Below are 15,149 nucleotides of genomic sequence, written 5' to 3' on the forward strand. Positions count from 1 at the left end.
TTTTTAGTCAAAAATCAGAAAAATGTGCCATGCCGGCATTGCCAAATTTTCACACACATGGTGTTACCGCAAACCAAATGTATACTGTCATACTGTACTAAAGTTATAAAATATTGACATATTTACACAATGGCTGCAATCATGTTGTACAAGATTCCATTGAATTTGACTGCCAAGGTCACGTTTAAAACATTTCAACAAGAGTGTCTGCCCCTTACAGACAAAGTCAAGTTGGAATAATTTACCGTACTGGAGTCGAGAAGTCTAGATTGAAGTTGTCAACAGACACTGCATTTCATGTAGGGCTTGAAAATATGAATAAACCTGTCAAACTCTCTGAGAAAGACTCTGCTAGGGTCGAAACTATTTGTTTGCATTTTATACGGTTATACCATCCGTCCTTTTGGTTGGTTAGCTGTTTGCAACAGCTTTTCTCAGAAAACATACTTGACACACAAAACATGACCTTTTTGAAATTCATACACCCAACTCAGAAATAAAATGCTGAGCAATTTGTTTCGAAGTGGAAAGTTTTGCTTGCCGGCGCTCGGCGACGGGTGAGAAATTGGCCCCCTACTGGTGCCATGGTAATGGAAGATGATCTCGACTGATAATTATGGATGGAATTAATGGCATCTTTGGTTGATGTTGCCAACGCGGCTGGCGTAAGACTCGCCGTGTTGCCATCAGGGACGTTAACAGCGTGTTTTCCTTTCATTAGCCCAAGTGGTATTTCGCTAACGAGCGGCAAATGAACTTTGCGAGCGGAGCATTAGAGAATCTTGGTGTTACGGAGATACTTAAGTTTTATAAAATATGTACAATTAGGATTCACTGCTGTGGGAATATTGCCAGTTTTAGAGTAGGGACATGCCGATGGCTTTAAATTTATCTCATTTCAAATGCATTTATTCAGACTAAAGGGTTGTCAGTTTCAAATGATAGAAAGACTTGAAGCTTGCATTTTTGTTTCCAGCGTTCATTGACATCTTTTGGAGTCGTTGAAATATGAAGTCCCCCTGTACCATATGTTCTACACGTCTCTGCATGTTTAGGAAGGCCTCAACGCTACATTTCTACCGTGACTGCATTTTTAAAGGCAGTGGACACTATTGGCAACTACTCAAAATATTTATTAGCAAAAAACCTTTCTTGGTGACGAGTAATGGGGAGATGTTGATGGTATAAAACATTGTGAATAACGGCTCCCTCTGAAGTGCCATAGTTTTTGAGAAAGAAGTAATTTTCCACGAATTTGATTTCAAGACCTCAGATGTAGAACTTGAGGTCTCGAAATCAACCATCTAAACGCACACACCTTCGTGTGACAACAAGGGTGTTTTTTCTTTCATTCATATCTCGCAAGTTCGATGGCCGATTGAGCTCAAATTTTCACGGGTTCATTATTTTATGCATATGTTGAGATACACCAACTGTGGAGACTAGTCTTTGGCAATTACCAATAGTGTCCACGGCCTTTAACACTACATATCTACCGTGACTGCATTTCTAAGTAGTCTCCCAGCCAAACTCTAGCCCTAGATACTTCTTTGCCAGGTGTTGTGATCGGGCCTAGGGTGTTTTCTCATCCTGCTGATGGATCCACCAATCCTCATCACACAGATGGTGTGCCCAAATTAATTTCAACGTCTGTAAAATGTTTGTAAATGTTTAAGTTGTCCGCCTCGCTGTTTATGTACGGAGGCTTTTCTGCGTGGTTTGTACAGACCTACATTGTGCATGTACATGTAGGTCAATTTTGTAACACACATAATTGGATTTGAGTTCTCGGGACTAAATTGCCTGGACTTAAGCTAAATGGAGCGCAGTAATACATTAGGGATTTTGTACATGAAGCACTCATGTACAGTTTCATGGCGCATAATACTGATGCCCTTGTTCTATTTTTTATAAAGGTACTCTTAATGGCATAATTAACTTGTAAGACAGGCTAGCAAATGGATTCTTAATCCAACTATGAACTCATCAGGCCAATCCACTAGAGGCAATTAACAGGCAAGCAGTACCAGGCAATCGTGAAGAAAGAAAATGTTCAGCCTTCCCTTCCCACACAATCTAAGTGAGGATGGTAACACTCTCGTTCGAAAAAAAGTGTCCCCTAAGTGTTCCATTTTTGCTCACATTGCAGTCGCTCGCTCTTTGCAAATAAAACAAATTGATGTGTGTGACAATTCCATAATAATAATGCATACACTATAACTTAAAGGCCTGTTTGCTTCGTTTTTGAAAGAGCAAGGGCACCAAGTCATTTTCTCTTTGGTTAAAGGCAGTGGACACTATTGGTAATTATCAAAGACTAGCCTTTACAGTTGGTGTATCTCAACATATGCATAAAATAACTAACCTGTGAAAATTTGAGCTCAATCGGTCATCAAAGTTGCGAGATAATAATGAAAGAAAAAAACACCCTTGTCACACGAAGTTGTGTGCATTTAGATGGTTGATTTCGAGACCTCAAGTTCTAAATCTGAGGTCTCAAAATCAAGTTCATGGAAAATTATTTCTATCTCGAAAACTACGTCACTTCAGAGGGAGCTGTTTCTCACAATGTTTTATACCATCAACCTCTCCCCATTAGTCGTCACCAAGAAAGGTTTTATGCTAATAATTATTTTGAGTAATTACCAATAGTGTTCACTGGCCCTATGAGGAAATTGTAAATTTCTACTGTAGCAATTCAAGGGCACAAAGGCAATGACCAGGGGGCATGGAGGCAATCGCCTTCATCGCCTCCACGATGAATCAGGCCTGCACTATAATCGCCGACTTGGTGAATTGCTCCTGATCCTAGTCCAAAGTGTGACGGCAGTCAAACTTAAAAGGCTTCAACTAGGCCTAGTTTCAACTGATGATAGTGTTGCTTGGGTGATGATGCGTGCTATGGAACGTTCAACTTCTCATTTCACATAATTCATCTCTATAATCTTTAAAATACAAGACTGTGAGATTTTTTAAGGAGACGTCAGTTAAAACTCAGGTCGATTTTTGAACGAGGCAGTTTGTCATTGATTAAGGGAAATCTAAATCTAACATGTCTAAGTGTGAATAGTAAATTTCAAGGGGCACTAAGGCAATGGTCAAGGTTATGGAAGCAATTGCCTCTGCGGCTCTGGTCTTGGTGCCCATTTAAAAGTTTCCCAAAGACTTCATGATTCACAATGGAAGTGAAAATTGCCTTGCTCTCTCAGAAATGAAATTCCAGGCATGTACATGTATCATCTCAGAGTTATGTAATTAATCTTGACCAAGAAACGGCAATCTCATATTGTTTCCTTACACCATGTGATAAGCCCTGTGTACTCTGTAGTTTAAGAGTCATGTACATGTAGGAGTAAAACACAGGCTACATGTATGCGGGTGGGATTCAAACCCACGACCCAGCATTCTAGGGCAGTCTACTAGATTACAATAATATTTCCCTGACGAAAATCTTTAAAGGCAGTGGACACTATTGGTAATTACTCAAAATAATTATTAGCATAAAACCTCACTTGGTAACGATTAATGGGGAGAGGTTGATAGTATAAAACATTGTGAGAAACGGCTCCATCTGAACTCCGATGACTAATTCAGCTCAAATTTTGACAGGTTTATTATTTTATGCATATGTTGAGATACAATAAGTAAGAAGACTGGATTTTGACAATTACCAATAGTGTCCACTGTCTTTAAATGTTGATAAACCTACAAATTTTCAAATGTACAATGTATGAATGTTTTAAAAGGCAAAATATTTGTGCGTGTACAAACAAACAATTAGTGATACCAACCGCACGCATCAAAAACATTCTTCTTAAATGCCTTTCTCTTCAAAAAATGTAAGACCACACTAACGCCTTAATAGAAATTGTTGCCTGCATGGCAAAATGTTGTTTTCTTAAATCAAGCGCACCTATTTTGATTAGAATTGGTCTTGTTTGTTTTGGATGTGCTCCATGAAAACTCAAGGATTGTGATTCTTAAAAGCTTCTGAAGGTTGGACCATTCCAAACCAGCTTGTAAATAAATTGTTTGAATATAATGAACAGAGCAGACATTAAAGACACATTGTCACCTGATAATTCATGGAGGGAACAGAGAGTCAATTGCCCCCATGCCCCCCCTGGTCATTGCCTTGGTGCCCTTAAAATGCTTCAGTAGAAATTTACAACTTCCTCATCGGCTGCCCTTCAAAAAGAAAATGCCTCGGTGCTGTTGGAATTACACAGAGGCCAAGGTTTGCGAATGTCTTTGCCTTGGTGCCCCTTCACTCAAAGTGCCCTTTGTAATATGAAGTACCCTGCCCTTGCCCTCTCCAAAGATAAATTTCCAGGACCTAACTTTCCTTCAATTATCAAAAACTCTTTGCAATCCTAAGAAAAAATGCATGAAAGGCCAAGACTAGGGCATCAACGATTATGGCCGGATGTGGCCTTCCAGGGTCTAAATACATTTCCTGTTGTAAATATAATTTCTGAGTTTTGAGGTTACCCTCTCTCTTTATAGTCCGCAATCACTGGTTACAGATAAAACAAGAATGCAAGAAAGGGCATCAATGCCAAGACTAGGGCAACAGAGGTCATGCCCTCCAGAGCCACCCAGGTCTGCATTGGTAGTGAGTTTTATGTTATGAATACAAGTTCTGAGACTCGAGAACGCTGTCTCTCTTTAACCAGTAGTTGTCGGCAATCACTGGTTACCATGGTCACAGATAGTTACAAGAATGCAAGGAGGGACACCAAGGCCAATTTCTGAGGTCTCTTTAAATAGTAGTACTGTAGTCGCCAATCACTGGTTAAAGATGGATACAAGAATGCAAGGAGGGGCAACAAGATGTAGGTCTACATCAACATACATCGGTAGGAAATTTCATGCTGTGAAAACAAATTCTCAGATCTGGGATTGCCCTCTCTCAGTAACCAGTAGTATACCACTGGTTATCATGGTGACAGATAATGCAGATCCATGAATGTAAGAAGGGACATCAAGGCCAATTCCTGAGATTTCAGATTGCCGTCTCTCTTTAAAACCAGTAGTCGTTGGCAATCACTGGTTTTCCAGATGGATACAAGAATGCATTAACCTGAATGTAATCACATACCTCGTTGGTATTCCAGCGATGTCTAAGGCATGGGAGCTCCGTAGCCCATGGGATCTGCCCAAGGATTTCAGGTAAGACGATATTCTGAGTCTGGCCGGGCCAACCTGTAGCTGGAGACAAGAATAACAAAAGAACCCTTGATTATTTAGGGATTCACGTTACATTAGTCCATGTTGAATGCGGCTGGATGAGTTACAGTGGTAAAGGTTGGATACTTACTTGAGAGATTTAATTAGAAGAGGCAGAAGAATAATAAGACAGGGATGTGATAGGCTGATGAAGAAAAAAAAAAACTGAACTCTAAACCAGAATCAGGAAAGCATGCAAGCTCTAAAACTTCCGAGCATGAAGCCCAATATTAACATTTATTTTTGGTTTTAAAAGCCCTACTCTGCATTCTGGGGCATTATTATGGTTGTATCAGTTTTTCAGAATTTGATCTTTACGGAATAAAAGGGTGAAGAGAGCTCCCAAAGCTGCCCACAGTGGGGGATAAAGGCAATTGATGCATCAGGCCTGTTTTGGGGACAAGGTTGTCTTGGAGGATTATTTTCTGCCTTTTTGTAGACTGGGCCCCTAGACAGGTCCCAGCTGTCAGATCCAGTGATTCCATTGGGTACAATAATAGGTGCAGTGACAAGAGCTTTCCATAGATGCCCAAACAGTACACTGCTGTCATGTCCCATATAGAATTTGACTGCGTATCTCTATGTGAAATGACTGAGGTCAAAGGTGAAAGTACACGCCGGTTAGGAGGCAGGTCTCTAGCGTTATTCACGAGCCTCGAAGTGTGACGTCGGATGTTCAGGCTAGCCTTTATGCTGTGGACACAGGTTCCGATCCTTGATCTGGACCTTGCTATTGTTGTAAGGATTGGGTTTCTCGTTTGGGGTTTTCTTTTCTAATTTCCTACTCATCATGTTATTGGTGCTTGCGCTACGCTGTTGGATGTAAACAATTTTATTTATTATTCTGTGCAAAGTTTAAAAGCTCACAGTCGCTATGAAACTCATTGTATGTTCACGATGTTGTATAATTATTTATAAGTCTTGCAACAACAATAGATTTCACTCCGCTATGAGCAGTAAAAAACAACGTATTGTCATATAGATGCAAAGAATCGAAATCAATAAAATCGTCAATTTTTTGTAAAATTTTATTCCAACTATAGAAAATTATTTTCTTCGTAATACTATTATAGCAGATTAAAACTACATAACTTTATTAGCCTTAGGAGCTACATTGTACTGGCGTAGACATGATGCTATTGAAAAATATGTTATTCAATAAATTGATAATAAATTACTTAAGTCATGAAAGTACAGATGATGTGCTGTTCTAAATCACCCTGCCATGTTTACTACATTGTTAAAGGGTGGCTGCAGTGGTCTAAAAACAATTTTAAACGATTAAACATGACATTTTAAACCTGAAATATTTTTTAAATTTTTTTTATTTAATGCGCAAGTATTTTAAAAGTGGTTTTCAAGAGATTAGGGGAACCCACCCCGCCCCTAAAAGGGAGCCTTCATGTGACGTCATGTTGGGAACCCGAGCCGTCGGGCCCCCTGGCTGTGTGCATATAGAGACGTGTGCATTGTGTGGCCTGGTACCTAGGCGCGTGTAGTTAGGGACCAGACTCTTTTTGCCAACGATATGTTTGAATTCCCGATGGTAACAATCCACAAAAGGGGGGGGGGATGACTTATTCGCTAATTACGCAAGTGAGATATGTCGGGGAAAAAACAAAACACATTTTATTGATGTTCAATACATACATCAGAAATAAATGACAGCAAAATTAACTGTTTAGTTCACTGCAGCATCCCTTCAAGTACTGTGTGCGTGAAGATTGTACTATCTTAAAGCCATTGGACCCTTTCGGTAAACAGTATTGTCCAAGGCCCACACTTCGTGTATCACATCTTCTACATTATATATCAAATAACAAACCTGTGGAAGTTTAGGCTCAATCAGACATCGGAGTCGGGAGAAAATAACGGGAAAACTTACTCCTGTTTTCGCGCGTTTCGCCGTGTCATGACATGTGTTTATAACAAATCCGTAATTCTCGCTAACGAGAATTTATATTGTTTTACCGTTTTCTCAAAAAGTAAAGCATTTCATGGACTAATATTTCAAGAGAAGTCTTTCACCATTACCTTCTGTAAACCCTGTAAATTATTTGTAAATCTGTGAACTTTTTTTTTTTTTTCTGTACCGAAAGGGTCCAATGGCTTTAACTAATGGTACATTACTTACAGCATCATTTGCATTGTTTTCTCACCTTCAACTATCAATCTATAATATGACACACTGTTTACAGTTTAGAAAGGCTTAAAAAACACACTTAGTAGTGAGCTAACTGGCTTGCCATTTCCCATACTGTGTACACTCTCAATAAAGCCAGCCTTTATAACAATGAAAGACTATTAGAGCGTCTCTAGACAGTAGAGACAGACAGAGCAAGGTAATTTACTAAATTGCAACGTTTCTGCATGGCCGCTCGTTGCTGAACAATAAACAGCTATGGTTACCAAGTTGATCCCATGGTAACGCTGGGTCTGCTGAGTTATGTGTACCAGGTACATTTTGTACCATGTGTACTGGGTAATTTTCCCTGATGTTATGTATGGGAGAGTCTGTGTTCTCCCTAGATACAGTGGTGCACTGGCCAAATGCCTGTTTAAACACCTGAGGAAAAGTCAAAATTTAGTCCATGTGGTCTGCTGGCTAGTTTCTCAAAATTTGTGGGTGAAAAGAAAACAATTTTTACAAGTTTCTTTTTTCTGAATTCCAAATACTGTAGGCTTTGTTGGGTCAAATTAAGATATTACATAAAGTTTGGGTACTAGTCTTTGACAATTAGCCCACTGTATACACAGTTTGTGCAAACGTGCTTAGATCGCCCATTTTCTCTGCTTAGCACAAAAACTGACAAACAGGTAAACAGCATGAAACCGGGTCCAGGATTCAAATTTCAAACAAGTTTTCTTTAAAATTTAATGATGATTACTATAATATGTTATTGATCATGATCAAGCAATAGACAACAAAGCCTGCTATTTACATAAATATTTGAATAATTAACACATCTGTCTTGTCTCCAACAAACAGTTAAATGGTAATTGTATCACCACATGCTCAAAAGTATTTTTCATACTTTACATTGCGAAGGTCATAATACAAAAACCATCTGCACACATATAGCGTAGACGCCGCCGCTGTAAACTACATGTAGCATGCAAACTCTGTAACTCTGTAATATTTCTAAGCACCTCAGAAACCCAACTATTAAAGGAACACGTTGCCTTGGATCGGACGAGTTGGTCAAAACAAAAGCGTTTTTAACCGTTTTTTATATAATGCATATGGTTGAAAAGATGTTTTAAAAGTAGCATACAATGATCCACACAAGTTTGCCTCGAAATTGCGTGGTTTTCCTTCTACTGTGCGAACTATCACCGTCGCCATTTATGGGAGTCAAAATTTTGACCCCCATAAATGGCCGACGTGTTAGTCGACGAGGTAAAAGGAAAACCACGCAATTTCGAGGCATGTTTGTGTGGATCATTGTGTTCTACTTTTACAACATCTTTCTACCCATATGCATTTTAAAAAAAACGGTTACAAACGTTTTTCAAAGACCAACTCGACCGATCCAAGGCAACGTGTTCCTTTAAACAAATTAATAATTCTGAGGCAAAACATCACAAGCGAAATGGGGAAAAGAAAAGAATTTGACATTTTATGCAAGTTGCATTGTACGTACAGTGAGTTGCATGATACATGTGTTTTAAATATAGTTTATAACCCACATTGGATTTGAAGAGAGTACTACAATGTGCACTCCCAGTACCTCAAAACTTGTTCAGCTGATGCTGTTACAATTCATGTTTTTTTTAAAGGCAGTGGACACTCAATAGTAGGCCTGGGCGAATTATTCGAATATCCGGTTAATGGCGAATAGGTTTTCCTATCCGTAACTGCGAATGCCTTTTTTTTCTTAACCGGATATCCGCATAGGGCGCGAATACCTATTTACAAACCGGATAATTCTGTAATTACAACCGAGTAACCGGATATTCTTTAATATCCGAATATCCGCGGACGTCGGGCGACAACTGATATAAATGTTTTGTCTGAATTCTTATGAGACTTCTATTAAAAGACAGCATAAAACAGCATAAATTAAGTATTTAACTATGCTCACCTCCGTGAAGAGTTAAAACAATGACATTTCACACGTAATTTGTTCAAAGATTACAAAAGTTTTCCTTCACGTAGAGTCAATCACGATCAAAACAAAAAGCAAATCGCCATCTTTAAATTAGATCCGGTCATTTTTATGAATGAACCGAGTGACACTGTCTAAAACTAATATCAATCCGCCCATAAGATCTCATTCACAAACGAACAGCGCCCTCTTGCGGCGAAAAAGCTATTCGAATATCCGGTTAATTTCGGATAGTTGGCCAGCGGTATCCGAATAACAAAATTTCACTATTCGCCCAGCACTACTCAATAGGTAATTGTCAAAGACTAGCCTCCACAGTTGATGTATCTCAACATATGCATAAAATAACAAACCCGTGAAAATTTGGGCTCAATCGGTCATCAAAGTTGCGAGATAATAATGAAAGAAGAAAACAACCTAGTCACACAAAGTTTTGTGCGTTTACATGGTTGATTTCGAGACCTCAAGTTTTAAATCTGAGGTCTCAAAATCAAATTCGTTGAAAATTACTTCTTTCTCGAAAACGATGGCACTTCAGAGGGAGCCGTTTCTCACAATAATTTACACCATCAACCTCTCCCCATTACTTGCACCAATATAGGTTTTATGCTATAATTATTTTGAGTAATTACCAATAGTGTCCACTTTTTTTTGTGGTAATTATGAACAAAATCTGACATGAACAAAATCTGATATGACCTTGGAATGTTCAAAGTCACATTTTGTCAGCAAGGTGAAATTGCCCATCAGTAAATAGTGTCAAAAATAAAAATACATTTTATTGCACATACAACAATGTTCTGCACAGACCAGGGCCCAATTTCATAGAGCTGCTAAGCACAAAAATTTGCTTAGCATGAAATTTGTGGCATGATAAAAACAGGATTACCAACCAAATTTCCATGTGATTTTCAGGATAAGCAAACAACAGCTAAATACCTGTAACAAGCAATATGCAACAAATGGAAATTTGGTTGGTAATCCTGTTTTTATCAAGGAAGAAATTTCATGCTAAGCAAATTTTTGTGCTAAGCAGCTCTTTGAAATTGGGCCCTGCCTATCCACAAGTTTTGCAATTGCCAGGCATGATGTATAAGTGGTGCTTAGAAAAAAAATAGTCATATTTTATTGAGCATGATATAAAAGACTGACCTACATCTGTACATGTACATAAAGGTTTTATTAGACTTTTAAGGCTCCAGGTACATGTATTTAAACAGTTTTTTTCCTGATTTTTCAAAGTAAGGGCATCTGACTAAAGCTTGAATTGTGCAGGCGCTGCATGAATTGAACCTTTTCGTCCAGGAGCGAAAACACGGATCAATGTGTGGGCATGCATGGGAAACACAATCACACCTAATATCTGTGTATTTTCACCCGTCGCCATGGTTATGCATATTTCTTCATCTGACTTGAATTTAATAGAGTCCAGATTATTAGCTATCTGGGCCGGATCGAAAATCCCTATATCAGGAACATGAAATAAATTTGAATTCAGAATGAGGAACCTTTTAACCGCTCAGATACCTAGGCTGGATTACACAAAGAGTTTCGACTAGTCTGATCTCGAGTTAGGACGAGTTACTTGTCACTCGTCCTAACTTAGGACTAGCCATACGTTTTTATAATACCTCCTGGACCTGTGCCATGCACAGCGGATTCAACAAGACCCAAGTATTTGGTTCAGTTGAAGTAATTAAAATAGAAAGAGGATTTGAGAGGCTTCGGAACAATTTTAAAACGTTCATCTCTCTTCATTCATTGATCCTTCATTTGAACTAAAGAGGACAAATGTATTCCAAATTCCTTCATAGTTTCCTTTCATACTACATGTAAATAGATGCCTTTTCCCTTGTAAAAAACAATTTCAGGCCTGAACGATGTACTTCACAGAGGCAAAGAAGGCGATTGCCTCCATGCCCCCCTAGTCATTGCCTTGGTGCCCTTGAAACGCTTCAGTAGAACTTTACAATTTTCTCATAGGGTGCCTTTTACAAAGGAGAAAATGCCTTGGTGTCCTTGCCCTTTCATAAGCGAAGCATACAGGCCTGCAATTTAAATACAGGCCCCAGTTCAGTATGCCAACATTTGCATTTTGCAATCAGGGAGACTTTGTACAACAATCAGGGAAAGTAGAAGCGCTTCCATAATCAGGGAGACTTTCAAATTTGTTAAAATCAGAACACGGAAAGATTGGTTTATTTTCAGGGACCTTTCAGCAGAATCAGGGAGAGTTGAGAGCTCTGCCTCAGTCCAACAGAATCAAACAAAACATGAAGTTGGATTCTTACAGAGTTGGGGCAGTATAAGCTTTTTGAGGTATGGCGGATGTGATAGGAGTGTGCTATTTGGTTTAGATGTAAGTGTATACAGACACATTTACCTCAACCTTATAGTGTTATAGCATTGTGTTCGCCATATCTCAAAAAGGCTTATTGGTTCCCTTTAAAAATGGTACGCCAAACAATTTGAAGTACAACTCGGCCACGGAAGGAGGCCAGTTGGGCTTAAGGCAAAACCAGTATCTATTTTATCACTCACTCATCTATCCCTCTACACATGATATTGACTTCATATGATGGACTAGTAGGTTGTAACTGGGTTAACAGGCAAACCAGGGGACACAAAACTGAAGCATGGACTACGGCTGTGAACATCTAGATTCTTGTTTGGCTGTGAATTTTACACTAAAGTGTAGCATGGACTACGGCTGTGAACATCTAGATTCTTGTTTGGCTGTGAATTTTACACTAAAGTGTAGCATGGACTACGGCTGTGAACATCTAGATTCTTGTTTGGCTGTGAATTTTACACTAAAGTGTAGCATGGACTACGGCTGTGAACATCTAGATTCTTGTTTGGCTGTGAATTTTACACTAAAGTGTAGCATGGACTACGGCTGTGAACATCTAGATTCTTGTTTGGCTGTGAATTTTTGCCAACTTAAAATGTCAACCTTTCTTTTTAAGTTTGAATTGCATTAGGCCTACTCTCTCAATGCTGAGCCCTTAACTTATCATTAGGGAAAAACACTTCGCAAATTAATACACTGTGGTGCTTCCGTTGAGGCATTTTGAAGGGCATCGAGGCAAGGACCAAGGGTATGGAGACAATTACTTCTAATGCTTGAAGGGAGAGATCTGCATGTGTCAGCCCTAGTTTACAGTAATCAAGGCCTGTTCGTTCTTGTATGTAAAATTGTAAGGGCACTGTATGATGTCATGAGTATATCTTGAACTTCTACCTGAATATTTCAAGGGACATCAAGACATTGGCCAGGGCATGCATGGGGCACATGGGGCAATTGCTTACCCTGTGAAATACCAGGCCTGATATTCACACTGTAAATAACATTTACATAGAGTTTGGGTTCAGACCTGGACAATCTACAGTATGTATGGAGGTCATGCCCTCTCTTGCCCTGGTCTTGGCCGCAGTGCCCCTTCAAAGTATTCTCCTGCAGCCGATTTCACGAAACTTTCTGCAACTGTGTAAGTCCACTTGCGCAATGTTTATAGAGCAACTTGCGCCATAAACAATGCGCAAGTGGACTTACGCAGTTGCGTAAAGTTTCGTGAAATCGGCTGCTGGACTTTAAGATTTCTCCATGGCTGTGCCCTAGTTGCATAATGACGGCCTTGCCCCCTTCAAAAACAAAATGCCAGGCCTGTCCTGATGACATACGTTGTAAATTAAACCGAAACTGCTCAATGGAGTGAGTAGACAGGCAATTAGGCATGGATGGCATGAGAGACCATGGAGGGCCCGTTCGATCAATCCTTCAGTGGAGCAATATTACGGGTACTCATCTGTCAATTTAGGTAGTAGAGGAGGTCAAATTCAGATGGGTTTTGATTGGTAATTGGGGCTGATAGACGATCAACATCTTTAATTTATTGATTGTCGAGAAAAACTGTTGATGGACACTCCACAGTTAGGAGATCTTTTATCATAAACTACGCGTATAAAGATGTCAAATAACAAGAACATCATTTTCCAAGTAATACAGGAATAAAATATAAATAAATAGTAAACTTGCGGGTATAACAACTGTGTTTTAAATCTCTTTTGAGGAAGTTTTGGCTCTGAAAAGAGCCGGTTTGGTCTCGATGTTTCAAACAGTATACTCTGCTCGTCTTTTTTCTCTCTTGAAGACGAGCAATTACTCTTCGAACTGTCCAGATCAAACCGGCTCTTTTCAGAGCCAACACTCCCACAAAAGAGAGTTGTACTCGCATGTTTACTATTTATTGCGTGCAAAGAATCAAACATATAGGAGGTACAGGCGCATTCTAAACTTGTAGTTCCTGATTAAGAAACTTTGTATAAAGTGAAAGTCAACTTTAGTTCCAGACATTTATCTGGACTAACGTAACATTGTACCTAAACCAAATTTCGACTGGCTCATGGACTACTAAACAACAGTGGAAGTATTCTGCCTCGCATGGCATTGTTTACCTTGCATTTGGTGAGCTGGCGACCGCTACTTTAGAACTCAATACACCATGCATATTTTTCATGTAAAAATTATGGATGTAATAGGTACAATGTTCAGATAAGTTGTGCAGTGTTTGTGCTTAAAAGGTGATTGTTTAAAAATGTGCATTAAATGTCTGGCAACCCTACTGACCGAAGACTAACCTATTGTAGCGCCAAGCTCAAGTTAGCCTACAGTGACATTTTCAATTCTTTTAAAATGTCATGGGCAATCGGCATACATAAGTCTTTATTCACACAAAGATCAAGTACAGTAGGGGGTAACTAGGCAGGGGACCTAGGTAGAAGTTATTAATAGACTTGGTAATACAGTCTACATGCCCATTAGAGACTGTGCTCTTGTATTACTCCAATCAGGTTTTATTTACTACATGTTTTATTCGGGTCTATAATTACAGGACTCATGAAAGAGAGCACTAATTACTGGATGTTTACCCCGTTAGTAACATCTGACTGGTCCTTATTTATAGTGTAGGTTTATCTGAAAGGCCACAGGATACGAGGGATATGTGGCCCCGGGACAATGGGAGCCATGGGCTGCCACAAAACGACAATACATGTATTTCAGCACGACCAAAAGTCCATCTTTTAGAGTACTCAATGAATCATTCATAGTGTTATTAAAAATGTGACAATACCAATCACTGTGACAAAACAGGCCTGTCTGCTCCTTCGTTTTTGAAAGGGCGAGGGCACCAAGGCATTTTCTCCTTGGTAAAGGGCTGCCTATATGAGGAAATTGTAAAATTCTACTGGAGCAATTACATGTAGGGCACCAAGGCAATGACCAGGGGGCATGGAGGCAATTGCCTTTGATACCTCCGTGAAGTATCAGGTCTGGCAATATGGACATGATGTCATTAGAGAAGGGCGCCCCCAGCTAGAGATCAAAAGAAGGTTGCTCCTCCTGTGCGATGCGCATAGTATGTAAAGTCTCTGTTTCATCATTGTTTTTACCTCTAAAGTGCTATTCACATGACAGCAATTTAACTGGGATCCCTTGCTTAATTTTAGCATGGTTGTAAAATGTAGCAATGTTTGACAAGATTTTGCAAGATAACTTAGACAGTTAGAACAAATTGTTGTCCTTTCACACAAAGTACATTTGGGATAATTTTACAACCATGCAACAATTTAGCAAAAGACCCTTGCTAAATTGCTCTCGTGTGAAAGGGGCTTAAGATTGCTGCATGATGACGCTAATCTAGACTCCTCATCGAAAATAATCGTAGTGTTTTGTGAGATACTGTCCATGTTTGCCAGGTCTTCAACAATAAAAACTCGTCTTCCTAAACTACTTAAGATCTTTGCAAT

At 39.3% G+C, this 15,149-nt stretch overlaps 1 protein-coding gene across 3 annotated transcripts in view; it reads right to left on the reverse strand.

Moving 5' to 3' along the window:
* Window positions 1-15,149, reverse strand: part of LOC139950403 (calmodulin-binding transcription activator 1-like) — a 67,126-nt gene that overhangs the window by 44,920 nt on the left and 7,057 nt on the right. For all 3 annotated transcript variants that reach the window (XM_071949051.1, XM_071949052.1, XM_071949050.1), the window contains exon 2: window positions 5,102-5,211. In XM_071949051.1, the coding sequence (XP_071805152.1) occupies window positions 5,102-5,211 (110 nt within the window). The remainder of the gene's footprint in view (window positions 1-5,101; window positions 5,212-15,149) is intronic.

The sequence above is a fragment of the Asterias amurensis genome, chromosome 18 (assembly GCF_032118995.1).
Source record: "Asterias amurensis chromosome 18, ASM3211899v1".
In the NCBI taxonomy this organism is placed as follows: domain Eukaryota; kingdom Metazoa; phylum Echinodermata; class Asteroidea; order Forcipulatida; family Asteriidae; genus Asterias; species Asterias amurensis.